The sequence below is a fragment of the Microplitis mediator genome, chromosome 10 (genome assembly GCF_029852145.1).
Source record: "Microplitis mediator isolate UGA2020A chromosome 10, iyMicMedi2.1, whole genome shotgun sequence".
In the NCBI taxonomy this organism is placed as follows: domain Eukaryota; kingdom Metazoa; phylum Arthropoda; class Insecta; order Hymenoptera; family Braconidae; genus Microplitis; species Microplitis mediator.
This window is the reverse complement of record NC_079978.1, coordinates 8,035,708-8,059,613: the sequence shown is the minus strand read 5'-3', so window position 1 is coordinate 8,059,613 and position 23,906 is coordinate 8,035,708. Positions and strand designations below refer to the sequence as shown.

At 29.4% G+C, this 23,906-nt stretch overlaps 3 protein-coding genes and 1 long non-coding RNA gene across 4 annotated transcripts; all 4 read right to left on the bottom strand.

Annotated features, from left to right (window-relative positions):
• Window positions 1-481: 481 nt before the first annotated feature.
• On the bottom strand, window positions 482-8,482 carry LOC130675980 (eIF-2-alpha kinase GCN2-like). The gene is made up of 8 exons (XM_057481923.1): window positions 8,272-8,482; window positions 8,010-8,185; window positions 7,665-7,926; window positions 3,586-5,903; window positions 3,008-3,527; window positions 2,460-2,939; window positions 1,449-2,353; window positions 482-699 (listed from the first exon to the last, which is right to left on the bottom strand). Exons 1-8 carry the CDS (start codon window positions 8,326-8,328, stop codon window positions 573-575), a joined length of 4,845 nt encoding a protein of 1,614 aa, XP_057337906.1. The 5' UTR covers window positions 8,329-8,482; the 3' UTR covers window positions 482-572.
• A 1,283-nt stretch (window positions 8,483-9,765) lies between these two features.
• Window positions 9,766-13,285, bottom strand: LOC130675599 (uncharacterized). Its single transcript, XM_057481376.1, has 5 exons — window positions 12,777-13,285; window positions 12,518-12,706; window positions 10,696-10,852; window positions 10,112-10,596; window positions 9,766-10,013 (listed from the first exon to the last, which is right to left on the bottom strand). Exons 1-4 carry the CDS (start codon window positions 12,849-12,851, stop codon window positions 10,508-10,510), a joined length of 510 nt encoding a protein of 169 aa, XP_057337359.1. The 5' UTR covers window positions 12,852-13,285; the 3' UTR covers window positions 9,766-10,013; window positions 10,112-10,507.
• A 204-nt stretch (window positions 13,286-13,489) lies between these two features.
• On the bottom strand, window positions 13,490-20,405 carry LOC130675598 (eIF-2-alpha kinase GCN2-like). Its single transcript, XM_057481375.1, has 8 exons — window positions 20,035-20,405; window positions 19,776-19,945; window positions 19,437-19,698; window positions 16,567-18,812; window positions 15,989-16,508; window positions 15,441-15,920; window positions 14,431-15,362; window positions 13,490-13,703 (listed from the first exon to the last, which is right to left on the bottom strand). Exons 1-8 carry the CDS (start codon window positions 20,089-20,091, stop codon window positions 13,577-13,579), a joined length of 4,794 nt encoding a protein of 1,597 aa, XP_057337358.1. The 5' UTR covers window positions 20,092-20,405; the 3' UTR covers window positions 13,490-13,576.
• A 613-nt stretch (window positions 20,406-21,018) lies between these two features.
• LOC130675873 (uncharacterized) lies at window positions 21,019-23,874 on the bottom strand. The gene is made up of 4 exons (XR_008991349.1): window positions 23,754-23,874; window positions 23,311-23,576; window positions 23,099-23,236; window positions 21,019-21,893 (listed from the first exon to the last, which is right to left on the bottom strand). It is a non-coding gene; the product is annotated as an uncharacterized LOC130675873 (long non-coding RNA).
• Between the last annotated feature and the right edge of the window lie 32 nt (window positions 23,875-23,906).

Below are 23,906 nucleotides of genomic sequence, written 5' to 3'. Positions count from 1 at the left end.
TTAAAAAGTGCTAAAGACTCTCGATTTTAGATTTCCAGTGTTTGTCCGTGAATTAAATTGAATTTAAAATCGGTTGACGTTACGATACTGAAATTAGCCGACGTCTGATAATTTTTGAATTGTTTTTAAAAATGATAAATTATGAAAAAAATTATACCTGTAGTTTTTTCAATTTTCTACATGTGCAAATTTATGAGTGTGAATATAGTAGACATTAGACAAAGAAAATAAAAGAAGATAAAGAAAATCTCAGAAATTTTTTTAAAACACCTGCCGGATTAAAAATAATAGATAGATTCACTATTTAAACCTTGGATATTTTAAATGTATACAATAAAATCGAGAAATTAGCTCTAAAACTGTCTATGAGCTTAACAAGCGTGTTCGGGTCCAAGTCGCTTCTTTATAAAAATAAAATCTATCAGTATATCAAGAATAATTTTAAATTAGATAAGAAAATAAAATAACAAATTATTGTATGAAATATAATAATTATGTAATAATAAATTTTTATTAAAAATACATGTACAAGTTAATTTACCAAACTGATTTTAAAAATGATTCATATAAATTTACATGAAAATAATATAACGATTATCAATCAGACTGTAGAGGACCAAAACAGGTCGTTGTTTTTCGTTTCGCAGTTCCCATATTTTATCGCATACTTGTTCAATATATTTTTTTTGATGCAAATGTCTACAAAAAAATATCAATTTTATTTTAAAGATAGAATAGTATATTGTGTGACAAGGGATGAAACAAGACCATTTCAGACTAGGGTGATGTCAGCCCTCGCCTGCGGTTCGGGCAACCAACCTCACCCTAGTCTGAAATCGTGTTTTATCTTGAGTCACATACTAGATTTCCCTGATTAAAAACTCCGATTGAAACCAATGAATTTTGATTGAAAGTCTAGCGGATTTCAATCGGAATTCAGCGGTTTCATTCGGAGTTTTTAATCAGGGTTTTCATGATTATCTGCATCGAAACTTCAAGATTCAGTGTCTGCAGCCAGTAAGAAACAAGTTAATTTCAAGCCGATGATAAGGAGAACTGTTAGAGAATGAGAAATATGTGATTTACAGTCACTTATTAAATAGTAAATAAGACAAAAATATTATTTTCACTCATTTTTTAGTAATTTTATTTGGTTAATTAAAACTGTCTCTTAAAAAATGAAATGAGTAAACTTAAATGACAGGTAAACAAATGAGAATAATAAGGCTGCAAATGAACATTAAATATAACTGACACCGGGCAGAAACACGCATTTTTCTGCCCGCTGTATGAAGGTATTTTTGAATTACGAATTCGCTAGCAGTTGTTTGCAGCATCGGCTTGAAATTAGCTTGTTTCGACGGGCTGTAGAGGCACTGAAACTTCAAGTTTGATGCTGGTATCATGAAAAAATAAATAAACAGGAGCTGGAGAATTGTATAACTTACTCTTCAATAACAAGTTGAATACTCTTTTGAAAATCTTGTTCTTTTTCGTCAATTTCCAAAAGTTTAAATAGTGTCCTGATTACGGGCATCTCGAGAAATAGAGCGAACACTTCAATAGACACTTTGCAGGATATACGTTGCAGAGAAGCTGACATTTGAGCTAACATGGTGTTTTTATAATTTCTTCTTACGTTATCAGACAGCTTGTCTCTTTCAGTAGGTATAAAATTAAAATTAATATTATGATAGCTTAATGATGAATTTGTAGAATCAGTGGTACGTATTTTGCTATCAGATCTGTTTAAAACTGGCAGTGTGTCAGTTTGTCTTTGTAGATGCTCTGTAATTTCAGTAATACAAATTTTTTGTTCTTTAAATGTATCGTATTCCCATGAGTATAAAATAAGATTTCCTATTCCACTGTGCAATATAATTACATGAGGAATTAAATTTTCACGACAGTACTCAAGAATTTCTTCAGTTCGACAGAAATCAAGTTTAGTTACACGAAGACCAAGAGACCATAATTCGCGAAAAAGATCAGCTAACTCATGCTCTCGTTCTGGTTTACTGTCAATAAATCCTACAGCAACATCTATTCTAAATCTATTTATACTTATTTCATTATTTGTATCTTCTAATATCACTTCTTGAATGGCACAGACAAGTTTATCAAGAGAAATACTTAAACCGACACCGTGATGTGATACTTCTTTGTTTGTTAAACCTGAGCGTTTTGAAATTTCTTTGAATGATTGGAGCATATTATCGTACCGACCACCTGCTGCTATTACATCCTGGCCTGCAGATCGTCGTTTGCGTTTTAAATCACAAGATATTTGAAAAATTATTCCGCTGTGTTGCTTCATATTGTGAGCCAAAAGCGGGACGATGACGATTGACCACTAGAATAAAAAAAAAAAATTTAATTAGGATGAAATTTTTTTTTTTTATTTATTTTTCTACTTATTGTTGAGAAAAAAAATTTTAATTGAGTAAATGTAACTATACCTTGACTCCTAACGCTTTAACATGAGCAGTAACAGTCTCAATTTCTCTAAGAGCATTTTTTGCCAAGACAGCAGCATCTCCTTTTCGCTTTGTTATTGTCTTAAGTATACTCGCGATCTTAGAAACATTGTTTTCAGTATCAAATAAATTTAGAAGTGTCTCCATAGCTTGGTCGGTCAGACATAAACTTATAAAATGTGTTTGCACTTGAAGCTTTGAGCACTTACCGTCACGTGCATCACATAGTATTGAATATATGTCTTGATACTTCTCGGGACCGATCCCGCAGTACATGAGAACTGCATGGAGTAATGAAGTGTGGTTTATACGAACGGTAAAATCACGTTGACATAACTCTGAAAATTCATTAAAAATTTCATAGGAAATACGGATGAGTTCCGCTTCAGCCATTAGATCTACAGTTGAACTTATAATGTCAAAGGCACATTCATACAGCTCTCTGGGATGAAATCCATGAACCTAGAAATATAATCAAGTGAAATAAACGAGTAATCATTAATTGAATGAATTTTACTGATGAATGATACCTTTTTCTCTCTAAATACTCGTTCGATGGCATACCTCCGAAAATGTAAAATATTATTCCGCGCAACATATCGTGCGAATGGTGCTCTGAGGTCATGAGGGATGGTTACAATACTTCCAGAGTGTGTCATTAACTTAACACAAGTCTCGGTAAGATCGTACAACTGCCCAGACTTAGGCATCAATAATGGTGTCGCTAAGTAAACACCTCCATGGCGTTGAAATACGTCAATAACTTCAGATTTAACGTGTTCATGCAAAAGCTCATTCACCACTGACACTGAACTGGTAGCTGGCCGACTAGGTAAATTCATATCGTAGGTTATATCTTCAGCTGGGGTGACTTCTTGAGCAAAACAACAAGCAATCATATATTTGTAAGCTTTACTTTGACTGTTTGACAATGTGTGTTGTACCATTTCTTGTAATTCCGCCTCTACTAGCAACGGTGGAGGTAGATATTCAGACGTTAGAAGCTCTTGAGCTGTTGGTCGTTGACTAGGGTCATGATTGAGTAACCAACTGAAAGGATTTTAGTCAATAAAATAATAAACCTTTTCTTATTCATGAATATACATACCGCAAAAGATGAATTTGATGTGGCATTTCAGTCTCGGTCATATCAGAAGGAAGAATTATTTCTTTAGATCTTACTTTTTGAAGAATAGTAACTCTTTCCATTTTAGTTTCAGGTGGTTTGTAACACATTTCAAAGAGTATTATCCCAAGGCTGTAAATGTCAACCTTTTGATTATATCGAGCTTTTGCTACTTCAATTCTCAACTCTGGAGCAACGTAGAGAGCAGTTCCCACTTGACCAGTCATTGATCTCGGCTCATCGAGAATGATATCATTTTTATTTTCTATTTCAGCTTCTCTTTCATTATCGATTGTTTGTACAATCGAGCATAATATATTTGTCGTCGCTAAACCAAAATCGCCAATTTTAACATGATCATTACTGTCTAAAAATATATTTACTGGTTTTAAATCCCGGTGAATCATTCCTTGTTGATGAATATACGCGATACCCTCAACCATTTCTCTAAACAACCGCCAAACACGATCTTTATCTTCATACAAATTATTATCAATTGCAGTTCTCAGTGTACTTTTTTCACAAAACTCCATTTGTATATACATAAATTTAGTTTTATGTTCCATAATACTGTTCTCTTCGCTCGTTATTTTTTCCGATGTTTCGTATGACTCTGCCTTAGAATCAATTATTTGAGATTCACTATCTATTTTAAATTCTATACTGTCTGAATCATCCAAAGATTTTTGCGGAGAATGATATGATTCACTTTCATCTTCGGTATCCTCATCACTAAAATTACTGCTGTAATCTTCATCAGAAGCGACATTTGACGGGTTCTCAAACGACACCGTCCACTCAACATCATTAACTGGCGTCAATAATTTTATAATTCTTTCAGACTTGAATTTTTCTGAATCTCCTACTTTATTTTCATTAACAGTCGTAATTTCTGATGACGACGTAGAATTTCCTCTGACTTTATTTACAGTAACATTTTCAATCCACGAGTTATAATATCTTACAACATTTTCATGATTCAGTCTCGAGAGTAATTTAACCTCCCGTATCATTTTTTTATTTAACTCACTTATCTTTGGATTCAACGCAATTCGTTTGATGGCATAAAATCTACCGTCTAATTTATTTTTCACTTTCCAAACATCACCAAACGCGCCTTCACCTAGCAGTTGAAGAATCTCAAACTCATTTTTAAATCGTGAATTACTATCCAAAGTTGGCAAATAAGATTTAAGATCAAACGTGGGCTCTTCAGATTCAGAATTTTTATCCTCATTATCATCACATTTTGGCAATGACAGTTCATTAACAATTGGTGTCCGAATAAAACTGTGTTGCTGTAATTGTTTAGCAGACCATCGCAGTTTCTCATCACGATTCAAACATTTTGACAAAAAATCTCTCAACGTTGACGGCAAATTTAATCCCCAGTCCCCTTCATTGTCTGACACTATCTTCACTTTTAATAGCGTCAGAAGTAAAGTACCGAATCTATAAATATCTAATTCTTTTTCCCCTTTTTCTTGAATAGAAGAAAAATTATTATTGATTTTACCCAGACAACACGAACGATAAATATCTGAAAGCCTTTTGGTTAACGAATAATTAGACACTCTCACGACACCAGTGTTGTCTATATATATGCTCGAGTCTGTTAAATCTTTATGTGCAATATTATTATCATGCAAATACTCCAATGCACCGAGAACTCCCGTGGCGAGATATCTCAGCATATCAATATTTACAGGAATATTTTTTTTTTGAAAAAATGAACAAGTTGTACCAACAACGAATTCTTGAAGTATATAAACAACAACACTATTTTTATTTTGCAAGTACTTGATATTTAAATAATGAACAAGATTAGGATGGTCAAGTTTTTGTAGATAATACAATTCTTGTTCAATACTTCCTACTTGTTTCATTAATTGTTGCAAGTCTAGAGTATCTGACTCACTATCTCTTTCTTCACGCGGTGAAAATTTAAATGGCCACTCGGTAACAGCCAGATGCTCAACAGTAACAATGTCAACACCCGCATAAATAATTGATCCTTTAGCACTGTGTCCAAGACATTTAACCAGATGAACTTGTCTTTCATCTTTATTACTTAAAAAATTTAATACTTTTGTGTCCGCAGCTTCACATGATAGATTTCCTGAACTTTCGGATGTACTTAGGCATCTTCTTCGAGAGTATACTCGTACACGTTCTTGAGGTGACGATGGGAATGACTGAGAAATTGTATTGGATTCCAGAGATGACCGTGCCAATCTTTTACGATCACGAGACTCTGCTTTTAAAGTTTCTTGACGTCTTTGAATTTCATCTTGCAATACCTTTTAATCCGTGGAAAAAAATAATTATAAACATGACAAAAAAACCAATCAGTTCAAAGGGGAAAAAGGGTCTGAGATACAAAAAAAAAAATCGGTCTGTCAGTTGACCCTGCGGGCCAGCCCCAAAACTTCCCGCTGTTTTCGAGCTCGCTGAGCTCAAAAACATTATTGTGAATATATTTTCGAGCTCTTCGAGCTCGCAAATACTTTTGTATGCCATTGTTTTGTAAAAAACCATTTTTTAGCATTTCTATCTTCCACGATATCTCGCGAACGAATTAACCGATTTTGATGGTTGAGGTGGCAATCGACGCGTTTTATCAAGTTCTAAAGCTGGTCGAATTTTGAAGTTGATTTATTCAGCCCTTTTTTGAGAAATTTCAAAAAAACCAAGGAAAAAATTTTTTTTGAATTCTTTCGTCAACGGTTTCTCTTGAACGAATGAACCGATTTTGATGGTTGAGGTGGCATTCGACGCGGCTTATAGAGTTTTAGAGCTGATTAGATTTTGAAATCAATCCATCGAGCAAATTGGAAGTTATCCAAATAAAACATTTTTGAAAAAATTTTATTTTTGAAATATCTCTGAACGCACCCTACCGATTAAGTTCAAATTTTTACGGCCTCAAGACATTAACAAGCCGCGTCGAATGACACCTCAACGATCAAAATCGGTTCATCCGTTTAAGAGTTATGAATATTTACATACATACATACGTACGTACGTACGTACGTACACACATACATACACTCGGACATCATCGTGAAATTAGTCAGGATAGCTTCCTAGAACCTCAAAACGTCCAAATTTGATAGAAATTCGGTTTTTGCAAATCGGACCGAAACCAATAACTTCCCGAATTTTTGAAAATTTTCAATTTTCTTAGCGGGAAGTTAAAAAGAGGATATTTTTGTGATTTTTTTTTTCTGAGTAGGGTAAGAGCACCAGTACCCAGCCCCTAACCAGTAGCCAGCTGGTCATATACTTTAACATTGGCTCAAAATATATATAGATATAATTTAACATGAGGTGGCTGGCTACTAGTTTGGGGCTGGGTACTGGTACTCTTACCCTACCTTCTTTACTAAAATTCTTAAAACTAGTGACATTATTCAGCATCATTTCAAGAATATTCTGCTAAATTTTCACAAAAAAATATTGAAAAATAAGCCAGTGGTAGTGGGGAGAACCGAGTCACTTTAGAAAAAGTCTCCATGCCGTAGGCAGGATAACTCATGACTGCCTCATCTGAAATCAAAAAACCAAAAAGATTTCTTGAGTACATAAATTTATCTTGTATTTGAACGAAGGATTTTTGTTTTTTTTTCAATAACTACTTGTTTTTGAATTAAACGAAAGGAGCAATTTTTGGTAAAAATCAGAATTTTTTGATTGCACCGTTACCAAAAATTCAAAAATGAATATTTTGTTTATTCCTTCGTTTAAATCCAATATAAGCTTATGTGCTAAAGAAATCTTTTTGGTTTTTTGATTTCAGATGAAACAGTCATGAGTTATCCTGTCTATCGCATGGAGACTTTTTTTTTTGAGGTGACTCGGCTCTCCCCACTACCACTGGCTCATTTTTCAATATTTTTTTATGAAAATTTAACAGAATATTCTTGAAATGATGCTTAATAATGTCACTAATTTAAAAAATTTTAGAAAAGAAGGTACTGTGAAAAAAAAATCACAAAAATATGCTCTTTTTTTTGTATCTCAGACCCCTTTCCCCCCTTAACAAATAAATTTAAACAAACCTGACGTTCATGATTTTCTTTCAACTGCTTCTCCTGCATCTCGGATTGAATTTTTTCTTCACGACGTGATACCATCTCTTCATAAAAACTTTCATAACTCGGTTTATTATGCGTATGTAAAAATTTCTGAATGTGCTGACTTAGCTCATAGATCATGACTTCTCCTTTTAATTTATCGGCCAAGTCTTTTACTTCTGAATACAAAACACTGATTTGTTCATCAGAAAGACCTAAACTATTTTTCAATTGTAAATGCGGAACACTGTAAATAATAAATTTATTTTTATTACAACTGATATATTATTTAATTTAAAATTATAAATAATTGTTAGTTTATTTATTTACTCTTCTGGATATGTATCTCCACAAGTGACACGTAAGTCTATTTGTGCATAAACTTGTACTGGTCCTGACATTCCCTGTGATGGTGTCAATGTGATGCTTAAGTCCATTGGTTGCCATTTTCGTTTTCTTGCTATTTTATTATTTCTAAGATCTTTTAAATCATCTCCAAATATTGACTTGAATTTTAAATAAATTTATTTAAAATTTATGTGATAATTTATAATTATTTGAAATGACGAAATAATAAAACTACTTTACATACCTTTAAAACTTCAAATTCATTATTTTGTCTATCTTGACATGATTCTAACTGAGACATTGTCACTAATCATTAATTCGTATTTTTTTTACTTGAATATTTCATTATTGTGTAAAAGATATATATTTACAATAAAAAATAATATGTAATTTTATTTATATACTAATATGTACAAACCGACATGTTGTTGAGGTTAACACTTGATAGAATGTGCTGGTATATTTATATATTGGTGTTGGCAATTCTGATTCGTTGATTGGTTTATTTGAATTTTGTAAGCCAATCATAAATGTGGATTCTGGTTACAGTCGTTTCAAGTGATTTATTGCGATATTGGTATAAAAAAAATTCGTTCCAAAATTTTCAAAAAACATTCATGACAGTGAACTTTCGAAATTGAGACAATTTTGAACTTTAAGTTGAACATTTTTGGAATTTTGAAAAAATTAGAAAGTGAACAATTTGCAGGTGTATGCTTTTTCTGCGCGCTTTTTTCAATTTTTTTAGCAAAAATAATTTAATTTGACAATTTTTTGGGTTTGCAAAACTTGAAAAAAAAAAAAAAAAAAAAAAAAAAAAGTATTAAGTAGGAATTCTGAACATTTTTTACTCTTACCAGAATTATTCAGGCATGAGGAACAAAAAAATTAAAATGGTTTGAAAATATTTATCCGGCAAGCGGGATATAACAACTGTCAGGAACATTTTTGAAACCAATTTTTTTACACGGGTATTTATTATTGCGAAAACATGTCTACTAAAAGCTTTAAGGGTGGGCAGTACTAACCGAATTTTTAAATTTTACTTTTCTAATTACGTTTTGAATAATTACGTCACTGTAATGGTGAAAACCTTCCGAAAAAGTTTGTCTTACACATTTTTTCGGAAGCTATAAAAATTTCTATAATAATAATAATTGATCAATAAATTGAAAGGAAAGTAAAATTCGAAAATTCTTTTAGTACCGCCCAGCTTTAATTATTGATATTATCAGGTATGTTTATGATAGTGAAATTTTGACAGTGATGACTGATAATTTGAAATCTTTAAATTACTAAATTAAATATTAATAAAAAAATATTTGAAGTATACACACAGAGATTTCTAAAAATCCTCCACACGAATTTTTAAAAATTATTATCTATTGATATTTAATTTATTAATTTAAACATAAAAAAATTGTCAGCTTTTCGCTGACTGCACTGTAATAATTTACTTATTATATTCAATGTCAATAAAAAACTAATTTTTTTAACACATTTTTGATAAACATGAAGCAATTTATATGATTTATTCGAAAATGTATTAGTTATTGGCATACTCTGCGATTTTCATGAAATTCCGAATTTTCGTGCTGTTCTAACAGATATCACTAAATGTATTTTAATAACATAAATTAATGCATTGTATGTTTATAAATCGAAACTCAAATTTTAACTTTCAAATGAATATTTTAATGCTGAATAATGAGAGAAAAATTAAAACAACAAAGCACTGTCAATACTTTTATAATAAAATTGAAAAATTGCTTTTATTACATTTATTATTATACTCCAATTATATTTTAATAATAAAGTAAAAGTGTATCACTAAAATCTGTGTGTCTTAAAACAATTTCATTATGTTAATTTTTCATCTTTTCGGAGCAGACTCTTCATGAATTCATTTCAGACATCTGCATGCTGGAAATATTATTTATTTCTTCTTTCGATGTCACATAAGTTTTCATTCAAATCGGTGCTTATCTTACATGATTATATACAAATAAATAAATAAATTTATTAATATATAAGCAGATGTATCGATAACTATTGGAAATTATTAATTTATTTATTAAACTTACCAACAATGTGACTCATTCGATCCTGATACTCTGAATTTATCATCAATTTCAAATTTTATGGAATTTAAACAACATCCATAATAAATAAAATAATCTTGTTGACTTCTGTGTAGTGTTTAATTCTATTATAACTTTAAAAGAGTTTTATTTTTAAATAAATTTATTGATATATTATATATTTGTCTTTGTCATAAATTTATAAACATTTTGATAAATCAAAAAATTGGTGAAATTCTAAAGTGCTCAGATCGTGACCCAATGGAGGAGTGAAAAAAGTTGAATTTTTAAAATTATTAATTGATGTAAAAAATTGTAAATAATATCATACGTCATATCCATTAGCGCAATGCAAGTATAATATTACGAAAAATGAAGTTATTTTAGTAATTTCGGTTTTTAATATATCAGAGGATATATTATATTTTTTGCACTTTTTATTTCTTTTATACGACTGTACGTCATTACACAAAAATATATATCAGCCGCTGAAAATACGAGTTAATTAATTAATTTATCTTTTAGTTTTTATAATTTAAAATTAATAAATGTGTTTTAATTATAAGATATTATTAATTGCTAATTACCGTCTCCGAGAAACCCTTTAGCGATTGCAAAAAGACCATTTCCAAAATTGTTATAATAAGCAAATTCTAAAATAATATCGTACACTTGAGTAATAGTGAGTGAAACAATGAAAAACAAATGTGCATAAAAATGCGGCATTATAAATTTGTAATTATCCTGTAAATAAAATAAAAAAAATTGAGAATTTTATTTTAAAAAGAGTAAAAACATTATGATGATAAAATTTTATGTGTGAATGTAGCAGATATGAGACAATTTATGAATTTTAAATACATAAATAAATGAATTTATTAAAATGAAATTTAAAAAAATGCACGTACTGATTTTTTAATTATCTAAATACGCATTTTTTAATTTTTATTCTATATGTATACTCACTAGGGTGTGTCATTTTAAGGCTATATTTTTTTTTTTACTGCTATACCAGAAAATCTGGTAGTATATAGAAAATAAAAAATTATGCCGCTGGGCTAAAGGGTTTAAGTCCAATAGCGGCTTAGCTCATCAAAAAATTCGATTTCCCATTTAAATAACACGGGAAATTTTTTTTTAAATTTTGAGTGTTTTTAACTCATGAACAAATCAATAGATCGAATTGACTAATACATATTTTTGTAGGAAATTGAACGCTCTACAAAAAAGGTCTCTTATTATTTTTCGATCAATCCATCTGTTCTAAAGTTATTAGAGCTCGAAGTCAAGTTATAGTAAATTTCCAGATCTTTTTACTTTTCCGGCAAAACTATCAGACTTATAACAAAACATTATAGGATCTTTTTTGTAGACAATTTTATTTCCTACAAATTATTATCAGTAAAATTTTTTTAAATTCCGCATTGTTTTCTAGTTATTTTCATTTTAATTTCAAGCTCTTAAAAAAGTAGTGTTTTGATCGATTTCAAGAGCTCGACATTGAAATTAAAATAACTAGAAAACAATGCGGAATTTGAAAAAACTTTACTGATAATAATTTGTAGAGGATAAAATTGTCTACAAAAAAGACCCTACAACATGTTATGATAAGTCTGATAGTTTTGCCGGAAAAGTAAAAAGATCTCGAAATTTACTATAACTTGACTTCGAGCTCTAATAACTTTAGAACAGATGGATTGATCGAAAAATGATAAGAGACCTTTTTTGTAGAGCGTTCAATTTCCTACAAAAAGGTGTATTAGTCAATTCGATCTATTGATTTGTTCACGAGTTAAAAATACTCAAAGTTAAAAAAAAAAATTTCCCGTGTTATTTAAATGGGAAATCGAATTTTTTGATGAGCTAAGCCGCTATTGGACTTAAACCCTTTATCCCAGCGGCATAATTTTTTATTTTCTATAGACTACCAGATTTTCTGGTATAGCAGTAAAAAAAAAAATATAGCCTTAAAATGACACACCCTAATACTCACACTTTATTTATTTGTTCCAAAATTTTCTAATTGTCAGCTACATTCACACTCATTCAAAATTTTGAAGAAATAATTCAAAGTTAGTAAAATTAAAGTCAAAATTACATTTTACTTGTCATTTTAGAAAAAAAGTTTCATAATTTTTCATGATCCTGAAGTTAGCAGTAGACAACTAATAATTTTCTAATTTTTTTTTTTCAACAATTTAATTTAAACGAAACTAAAAATATGCACATGTAGGAAATTTGAAAAGCTCTAAGTGCAATTTTTTTTTTAGATTTATCGTTTGGAAAATATCGGCTAACTTCAGTATCATAATTTTTTTATACATATGTTATAAGTAAACAAATATAAATAAATTAAATGTATATATACATATTTACATATATTAATAGCATAAAAATATTAGGACAGACCTTTTGTGACCCCCAAATCATAAAAACCGCGAATAGCAGCATAATAAAACAAAGAGGAACAAAAAAATAAACTAATTCTGGATCATCTAAAATCCGAGGTTCATAAACATCTTCACCATCTTCTGTATAATTTAGTCCCAAATTATTAAGATCAACTCCAACAACCGCTACAATAAATATAAACCGAAACTGCAGAATAACAAGTTCATAAAATTAGTGACAACAAAATTTTCTTTCGATTAATAGATCAGTCACTTACTATTTCAAAAATTCCAAAAATCAGTACTCCAGTTTTTAAAGACCACAAGCAACACTTGTACATTTGCAGCTTCATGATTTTTTTTTTTCAAAGTTTAAACTTGAATGCTGGATGATAAATATACCTACTGGTAACAGCAAACTAAGAAGTTGTAATTAAAAACTTAACAACCTTTTTTTCTTACGTTTTTCACTTAATCCACAGTAAGAAGAATATGTTACCAAGAAATATTTATAAAGTCGGAACTATATTTTTAGTATCGAGCTCAATAAGTTCAAAATAATTTATCACAGTTTATTAATTAATATTTAATAACTTAAATTTTGAAAGTTATTTTTTTTACAATTAAACTCTGCGTAAAAAATGTAAATTTAAATGCATCGGTTTTTAATACTGGAGTAATGGCGTATGCGAATGTAATATTTATCATTATTGATATTTCCAAACAAACTCAGCTGGTTATTCACTTTGAACTTAAAGAAGGTGGCAAGTTCTAGGGCAGACTGTATACAGTAAGTCGATTGACATATTTTTTGCATTAAATATAATAATATTTATACTGCAATAAATAAAAACTAAACATGTCTTCTCTTGACTAAAAATTTTGAAAAAATATAAAAATTCAAAAGCAGATGTAATAAAATTGCGTAATGATTATTATGTATAATTAATTCTTGTAATGTAATTAGTAAGTAATAAATTTTAATTGATAATTATACAAAAAACAATGATAAATTTTTATTAAAAATATTTATGTACAAGTTTATAGAACTATTTAATATAAATTTGTACAAATGCCCTCATATGAAAATCATGTAACGGCTATCAGACAGACTGTAAAGAACCAGTATAGGTCGTTGTTTTTCGTTTCGTACTTTGCTCATTTCGTCGCATACTTGTTTAATATATTTTTTATGATACGGATGTCTAAAAAAAATTTATTATCAATTATTAGAAATATTATAGAAGAAAAATAATAAATTATAAAAATATCGCGTCACTAATTCCAAAAGGACATATTTTCATACGTCCTTTTGGCTTTGGTCACTAAGTTAAAAACCAAATGAGCGTATGGCAGTGTTACAATTCTACTCACATCTCTTCTCAAGGGAAGTAGCTACAACTCTACTCACTCACAACTTTACTCAGCTTCAACTCTACTCACAGTTTTTTTTACTCAGGTTTAACTCCACTCAATTATATCTTTACTCAGTTACAACTCTACTCACAAAGAATTGCTATTTTATATATAGGCTAAATAAAATACGTGAGTAGAGTTGTCGCTGATTTTAGTTGAAGCTGAGTAAAGATGTAATTGAGTAGAGTTAAACCTGAGTAAAAAAAACTATGAGTAGAGTTGAGGCTGAGTAAAGTTGTGAGTGAGTAGAGTTGTAGCTACTTCCCTTGAGTAGAAATGTTATGAGTAGAATTGTAACACTGCCATAATTCTTTTTCAATTGCTAATCATATTGTAGACTTATTTTAAAGCTGCAGTATTTTTTTTTTTTAATTTTCAGCTATAAATCAAGTCTTCAAAATGAACGACAATAAAAAAAAATTTTACGCCCTATTGGCTTTAAAGTATTTCTTAAACTTAAAAAAAGGGGTATAAAAATATATCTTTTTGGAATTAGTAACGCAATATAATACGTACTCTTCAATAATAAGCTGAACGCTCTTCTGAAAATCTTGTTCTTTTTCATCAACTTCTAAAAGACTAAACATTGTCTTTATTACAGGCATTTCAAGAAAGACAGCAAATACTTCGATAGGATCTTTACATGAAATTCGATGTAAAGAAGATGATAACTGAGCTAGCATTGAATTTCTATAACTTTTTCGTCCGCTACTTAATAATTTATCTTTTTCAGAGAGTACAAAGTTAAAATTAACATTTATTGAAATATTTGGGGAATTAGTAGTGGATTCCATAGTGTTTGTTTTACTTTCGGATCTATGTAAAACAGGCAGTGGATCTGTTTGTTGTAAACTCGTATTTTGTTTTTGTAAATTATCTGCAATTTCATTAATAGAAACTTTTTGTTCCTTAAATCTCTTCAATTTACGTTCCCAAGAATATAATAGTAGATTATCTTTGTCACAGTCTAGTATAATTACGTGAGGAATTAAATTCTCACGGCAATACTCGAGAATTTCTTCGGTTTTGTAGAGATCCAGTTTAGTTACACGAAGACCGAGAGACCATAACTCGCGGAAAAGATCTGCTAGTTTATGTTCTCGTTTATTTTTCTTATTAATGAATCCTACGGCAATGTTTATTCCAAATTTTTTCATATTTATTTCAATATTTGAATCTTCTAATAACATCTCTTGAATGGCACATACTAATTTATCAAGAGAAATACTTAAACCGACACCATGGTGTGATATTTCTTTACTCGTTAAACCTGAACGTTCTGAAATGCGTTCAAATGATCGTAGCATTTTGTCATATCGACCACCTGTAGCTATTACTTCTTGACCAACAAGCCGTCGTCGGCGTTTTAAATCACAAGTAATTTGAAAAATTATACCGCTATGTTGCTTCATATTGTGAGCCAAAAGAGGTGCGATGACAATTGGCCACTAAAAAAAATCATAATTTATTGAAAAACATTTTATTTGCAAAGCAAAAAAATATTATTAAAAATAAAATGAGTGTACCTTGACTCCTAATGCTTCAATATGAGCAGTGACAGTCTCAATTTCTCCAAGAGCATTTTTTGCCAAAATAGCAGCGTCGCCCGTGCGGATGGTAAGTTTTTTAAGAATACTTGCAATTTTTAATACATTGTTTTCAGTATTAAATAGAGTAGAAAGTGTTTCTATCACTTGATCAGTTAGGCCTACGTTTCTAAAGTGGGATTGCTTTGGAAACTTTTGACACTTGCCGTCTCGTGCATCACCAAATATTGAATAGATCTCTTGAAATTTTTCTGGTCCGATTCCGCAATACATAAAAATCGCTTCAAACAAACAAGTATGATTTAGACGGACTGTAAAATCGAATTGACGCATTTCAGAGAATTCATTAAAAATTTCCCAAGCAATACGAATAAGTTCAGCTTCAGCCATTAAATTTACAGTTGAACTTATAATGTCAAATGCACATTCATAAAGTTCTTTGGGATGAAATCCATGAACCTGTAAATATAATCAAGTGAAATAAACAAAAAATTATTAGTTAAATCAATTTTAGTGATAAATGATACCTTTTTCTCCCTAAATACTCGTTCGATAGCATACCTCCGAAAATGTAAAATATTATTCCACGCGACATATCGCGCAAATGGTGCTCTGAGATCATGAGGGATAGTTACAATACTTCCAGAATGTGTCATTAACTTAACGCAAGTCTCGGTAAAATCATACAATTGCCCAGACTTGGGCATCAATAATGGCGTCACTAAATAGACACCTCCGTGTCTTTGAAATACATCAATAACTTTAGATTTAACATGCTCGTGCAGAAGCATATTTACTACTAATGATGAACTGGTTGCTGGCCTGTTTGGTACACTCATATCGTAATTAATATCCTCAGCTGGAGTGACTTCTTGGACAAAACAACTAGCAATCATATATTTGTAAGCTTTACTTTGACTGTTTGACAATGTGTGTTGTACCATTTCTTGTAATTCCGCCTCTTCTAGCAACGGTGGAGGTAGATATTCAGACGTTAGAAGCTCTTGAGCTGTTGGTCGTTGACTAGGGTCATGATTGAGCAACCAACTGAAAGGATTTAAGTCAATAAAATAATGAACCTTTTCTTATTCATGAATATACATACCGCAAAAGATGAATTTGATGTGGCATTTCAGTCTCGGTCATATCAGAAGGAAGAATTATTTCTTTAGATCTTACTTTTTGAAGAATAGTAACTCTCTCCATTTTAGTTTCAGGTGGTTTGTAACACATTTCAAAGAGTATTATTCCAAGGCTGTAAATGTCAACCTTTTGATTATATCGAGCTTTTGCTACTTCAATTCTCAACTCCGGAGCAACGTAGAGAGCAGTTCCCACTTGACCAGTCATTGATCTCGGCTCATCGAGAATAATATCATTTTTATTTTCTATTTCAGCTTCTCTTTCATTATCGATTGTTTGTACAATCGAGCACAATATATTTGTTGTCGCTAAACCAAAATCGCCAATTTTAACATGATCATTACTGTCCAAAAATATATTTACTGGCTTTAAATCCCGGTGAATCATTCCTTGTTGATGAATATACGCGATACCCTCAACCATTTCTCTAAACAACCGCCAAACACGATCTTTATCTTCATACAAATTATTATCAATTGCAGTTCTCAGTGTACTTTTTTCACAAAACTCCATCTGTATATACATAAATTTAGTTGTATGTTCCATAGTACTGTTCTCTTCGCTCGTTATTTTTTCCGATGTTTCGTATGACTCTGCCTTAGAATCAATTATTTGAGATTCACTATCTATCTTAAATTCTATACTGTCTGAATAATCGAAAGATTTTTGCGTAGAGTGAAAAAATCCTCCTTCATCTTCACTGTCTTCATCACTGGAACTGCTACTGCTACTACTGCTGTCTTCTTCAGAATCGTCAATTGTCCGAGATTCCAAACTTTCTACATCATTTTTTTTTGTCTGTTTAACTTTACTTTTATTAAAAGACACACTGTCCGATGGAGATGATGAATTATTTTTATCATTAATAACATTTACATTTTCAATCCAAGAATTATAATATCGCACAACATTTTCGTGGTTCAGTCTTGAAAGTAATTTAACTTCTCTTATCATTTTTTTATTCGATTGTTTGCTTTTTGGATCCAAAGCAATTCGTTTTATAGCGTAAACTCTACCATCTAATTTATTTCTGACTTTCCAAACATCACCAAATGCACCTTCACCCAACGATTCAAGAATTTTAAATTCATTTTTCATTCTTGAATCAGACGTTGGCTCCTCCGGCTCAAAATTATTTTCTTGTTTATCGCAGTGTTTTGGTGACGATATATCATTTAAAAAAGGTGTCCGAATAAACCCATGTTGTTGTAATTGTTTTGCTGACCATCGTAGTCTCTCATTACTATTTAAACACTTTGACAAAAAGTCTTTCAATGTCGACGGTATATTTAATCCCCAATCAGCTTCATTGTCTGATATTTTTTTAACTTTAAGCAAAGTCAAAAGTAAAATACCAAATTTATAAATATCTATTTCTTTTTTTCCTCTGCCTTGAATTGTAGAAAAATTATTATTGGCTTTACCTAAACAATTTGAACGATAAATATTTGAAAGTCTTTTCTTCAACGAATAATCAGATACTTTAACACTTCCTGTATTGTCTATATGTATATTTGAATCTCTTAAATCTTTATGCGTAATATTATTTTCATGTAAATACTCTAATACAGAAAGGATCCCAGTAGCAAGATATCGTAACATATCAATATTAACAGGAATCTTTTCCTTTCGAAAAAAAGAACACGTTGTACCAACAACAAATTCTTGGAGTATATATACGACAATACTGTCTTCATTTTGTAAATACTTCATATCTAAATAATGAACAAGATTAGGATGGTATAATTTTTTCAGATGATTTAGTTCCTGCTCAATACTTCCTACTTGTTTTATCAACTGTTGTAAATTAAAGTTCTCTGACTCGCTATTTTCATCACTGGGAGATGAACATTTTAGTGTCCATTCAGTAACAGCAAGATGCTCAACAGTAACAATATCAACACCAGCATAAACAGCTGATCCTTTAACACTATGGCCTAAGCATTTACCTAAATGAACTTGTCTCTCTCCTCTACTGCTTATAAAATGCAACAGTTTTGTAGCACGACGCTCAGATAATGGACTATCTGGACTCTCAGACGAGCTCAAACATCTTCTTCGAGAGTTCGCACGTACACGTTCATGAGGTGACGATGGAATCGACTGAGATATTTCATTTGATTCCAGAGACAAACGTGCTATTCTTTTACGATCACGAAGCTCTGCCTTCAATGCTTCTTGACGTCTTTGGATTTCATCTTGCAGCACCTGTAATTCATCGAAACAATTAACATACCAAAATAAAATAAAATTGAACAATAAGTTGTCTGAATTTGATGGATTCTCCAGAAATGTTTTCAGATATCAAGTTCAGTTGCGAATAAGAATCCAAGGGAAAATAGACTTTTAGAAGTTCCATACTCCAATAAGTCGTTTATACAAAACGGTCCCAGAAATAGAATTTTTAAATTAGTCAATGACTACTCTAAATTCATTTAAAAAGTCAATTCAAGTAAAAATCGAAAATAAAAGTAAAAACTGAATCCAATAATTAAGAATAATTAAATGATTCTGAAGTTAACAGACAATTAAAAATTTTCGGATTATTTTTTTCATCAAATAAATTACAAAAAAAAAAAAGCATATGTAGAATATTTTAAAAACTATATGTGCAATTTTTTGAAATATTTTTTTTTTTGTAAATTTATTGTTTTTTAAAAAATCCAAAAATTATTAGACGTCGGCTAACTTCAGTGTCATATAATTAAACTGTATAACTATTTATGTTTATTTCTTTTTTTTTATTATTATTCGCACTGTGATAACGCGAATAAAAATTGTAAAATTTTGTAAATTCTGGAAAGCGTTAAATAAATAAATACAAAAACGAACCTGACGTTCTTGATTCTCTTTCAATTGTTTCTCTTGCATTTCAGATTGAATTTTTTCCTGACGACGTGACACCATCTCTTCATAAAAGCTATTGTAGCTCGGTTTGTTGTGTTCGTACAAAAATTTTTGAACATGCTGAGCTAATTCAAAGATCATAACTTCTCCCTTTAACTTATCTGCCAAACTTTCTAATTCCGAATACAAAACGGCTATTTGTTGATTGGAGAGACCTAGACTATTTTTCAGTTTAATATGCGGGACACTGCAAGTAATAAATTCATCATATTATTCATTTTATTATCAAATAAACAACAGATAAATATTTATATATTTACTTACTCTTCTGGATATGTATCCCCACAAGTGACATGCAAGTCTATTTGTGCATAAACTTGTACTGGTCCTGACATTCCCTGTGATGGTGTCAATGTCATACTCACACTCAAAGGCTGCCATTTCCGTTTATTTTTATTATTTCTCAGATCTTTAAGATCTTCCCCAAATATTGACTAGAATTTGAAATAAATTTATTAAGAATTTATGTCATAATTTTTAATTACTAGTAGAAATGACGAAATAATAAAAATATTCTGCATACCTTTAAAACTTCAAACTCATTATTTTGTCTGTCTTGACATGATTCTACCTGAGACATTTTAACTAACAATTAAAATTTACTTCTATACAATTAATACATACTCTAGTGTAAAAAATATTTTTAATTAAAAAATTATATCTGATATATAAAAAAACCGCGGACTTGTGAGGTTATAGTTTGTAATTTATAAATATCACTTATTATTACGCATTTACAGTATCAGCAATTAATAGTTATCGCCTACATTGTAAAGAAATTTATTTTAATACTGCTTCTATTTAGCGTAATTATATTTATTTAATTATAAAATTACACTCATTGTATTTATTTATTATTTTACGTTCTAGTAATTTTATATACATATATTTGAATCATCACATGAAGTTTATCAGATTGTTTTTACACTTGAAACTCAATGTGATACACGCGCGTTTTCCCACATGTCCATGATATTATTATTATTATTGTTATTGTTATTATTTTTACAGAGCGGGAAATAAAAAAGAAAATAAAAAAAATATTGAGGAAATTAATGACGGTAATGATAAGATATAATTTTAAATAATAAAATATAATAATAAATAAATATAAATGAATTATCAACTGAAGATAAAAATATAAATGAGTGTGAATGTAGCAGCAGACATCTGACAAATTTAAAATTATTAATAAATGGAGTAAATAATTAATAAAATAAAATTTTTAAAAATGCGCATTCAAAAAATTTAAAAATTCATAAGTGTATGTTTTATAAATATTATTTTTTTAATTATTTACTCTATTTATTAATAATTTAAAATTTGTCTGATGTTTGCTACATTCACATGATCCTGAAGTTAGCAGACAATTAGAAATTTTCGGTTTTTTTTTAAACAATTCAATTACAAAAAAAAAAAAAAATTAAAAATATGCACATGTAGAAAATTTAAAAAACTACAGTTGCAATTTTTTTAAATATTTTTTTTTTAATAATTTGTCGTTTTAAAAAAATCCAAAAATTATTAAACGTCGGCTGACTTCAGTATCATCGAGAGTTTGCGTTTCGGATATTTTTGATTTCTTACCCCCACCATCAAGGCGCAAGCCATTGATATTAGATTTAAATGATAGTGGTAAAAACCGAAAATATATGAAACGCAGTTTCGCTAATCCAACTATACAATTATATACATATAAATTATAACAATTAAAGTCTGATTTAATTATCAGGGCTATTTATTTAGCTTCAGTAATTACTGAAAATTAAGTGATAAATAAGTAAATAAATTAAAGAATTTCATTTTAAAAATACTGTTCTTATTTTTATTTATAAATTAATATTTCTAACATTTTAAATTACTCGATTTAAATCGACAAAATTTTTAATAGTTTTAAATTATTTAATTTTTATTTAATGGTGAGCTTTTTATTATAGTTAGTACAGATAAAATTTTATTTTTTGTGTAAATGATTTTTACAAAATTAATTTTAAAAATAGTCGTTTTCAATGTCTTAATCATGATTTTCCTATTCATGGGTTGGTTACTTGGTGTTGTATGACCTTCTTGCATTGTGATCTTTAATTAATTGTGAATAGGTATCACGATAAGACTTCAAATGCTTTTCTAATGAAGCTTTGTATTTGTATGATATGCCGCAATGGTAGCATATATATAATTTTTTATTCATGTGTTTCTTTCGATGTATGTCTATTCTATCTGATCGAATTGTTTTATATTGACATATTTCACAGTAATATAGGCCAAATACTTTATGTACGGATTTATGCAATATTAAACACCCCAGAGTTGGAAATTTTTCTTCGCAGAACGTACATGTAAATTTTGCAGCCGGTGGAGTTATATTTACTTGTTGTTGCTCTAAATAAAAATAATTATATAACTAATTTTTAAATTATATTTAAATGATTTCGAATATAAATTTATTGGGTATATTACTAATTGGGCAAGAGATAAAATAGGCATGTAAATTAATTACACGGAGCAAAATGGGCCTTGAGAATTTAAAAAAGTGGTAATGCGGACTAAGGTTGAGCCAACCGAATTTAAAAAAAGAAATTTATTCGAACTTGAATAAATATGACATCAGAGTTTAATTTAATTATTATTTTTTTATTGAAATAAATTTTAGCAGAAAAAATTTACCTGACTTGAATTAAGATCTTGAATAAAATTTTAATTACAAGTTCATGTAATAAATTATTTATTAATATTTAGAAAAAATAAAGAGTAAAATTATTTTATCTTTGATCGATCATATATTATAGACTACGATAATAATTATAAAATTATTAAAATAATTAACATATTTAATTCATATTAACATGAATTAAATTATATACATAAATACCAAAAAAGTATTAAAAATTAAAATTAAAGCCTGTACCTCTTGTGATAAAATTAACATTGTTTATTTCTACGCGAAGTCGAACATATTGAAAATAAGAAAATCGAATAATAAAATTAATAGTAATGAAGAATATATTTATTAGAAGATAAAAACGACATGTTTGCGAGTAAAAAGCAAAATAAAATCTTAGTTATATTTTTATTATTATTTAAAATAAAGTTTCTCTGTACAGATGATTTATTCCTTCTTATGATCAAACCAATAGCTTCTCTATATCAAGAAAAATAATTTTAAAAAAATGAATATAAAGATTGTTGTTGGTAATAATAATTTTGTTGGTAACTAACTACGTCGATTAATAATCAACTAGATAATCGTTAATTGTCGATTTAATGAGTTATTATTATTTCTTTATAAGAATACCAAAAAAAAATAGACAAACATTTGATTGATTTACTGAACATGACTACACTGTAAAAAATTCGCGGAGTGAATGCGGATTAAATCCGGAGTGAATGAATTTTTAATTATTCACTCCCCTCGGAGTCGGGAAAAAACAGATTTCAGACTGCGGGTGATGTCAGCCAACTTTACCCTTGTCACACAATATACTATTTCATTTGTTTAAATTTTTAAATGATAAAAATAATTATCAGCACTTTTATCATATTTTAATTAGATAATAAATAAATATTATATTTTCAAAAATACATACGGACAACTTCATCCTGGTTCTCTACATCTGGACCGTTAGCTTCATCGTCGCTGGTTATATCAATAATTTCTGGCGGAGTGCTCATTTTGTCAATTCTTGTTATTTTTTATCGTATTGTTGATTTATATAACTTAATTCCTAGAATTAAATTACAAGTTACAAATAATACGTTCATATTTTTATGAACTACGATTAAAACATAGCCTAATTACCTGATTATTTATAACCGTAATTAAGCAGTGATGGAAATAATGTAATTTAACAAATTCGTAACTCAGATTTTGTATATATTTTTTAGTTAAATTATTTAATTGCTTATGTACGTTTTTTTTTAAATTAACTTCAATAAAAGTGCTAGATTTTTTTTTTTTCACTTCCAGTAGAAAATGGCGGCCATACATGAGATATCAAATTTAAATCAAATGAAAAAGACTATTGTCTTTCTAACAAGAGATTCGACAGTTAGTTTTAGCGCCACCTTTAATTTTAATTTTATAGTAAACTATAATTGGATTAGCAAGAGTTTGCGTTTCGGATATTTTCGGTCTTTTACTTCCACCATCAAGGCATGCTTTTTATATTAAATTTAAATAATGGGGGTAAAAAACGAAAATATCCGAAATGCAGTGTCCTTAATCCAACTATAAAATTATACATATTGTAGCGATTGGTATCTTAAATTTATATCACTTATACACTACAATGATAACAATGATTCGCACTTCCCTAGACCATTTACTAGCCGAAGAAACATAAGTACAAAAAAACAATTTGACAAGTATTATGTACATAATTGTAAAAAATAGTC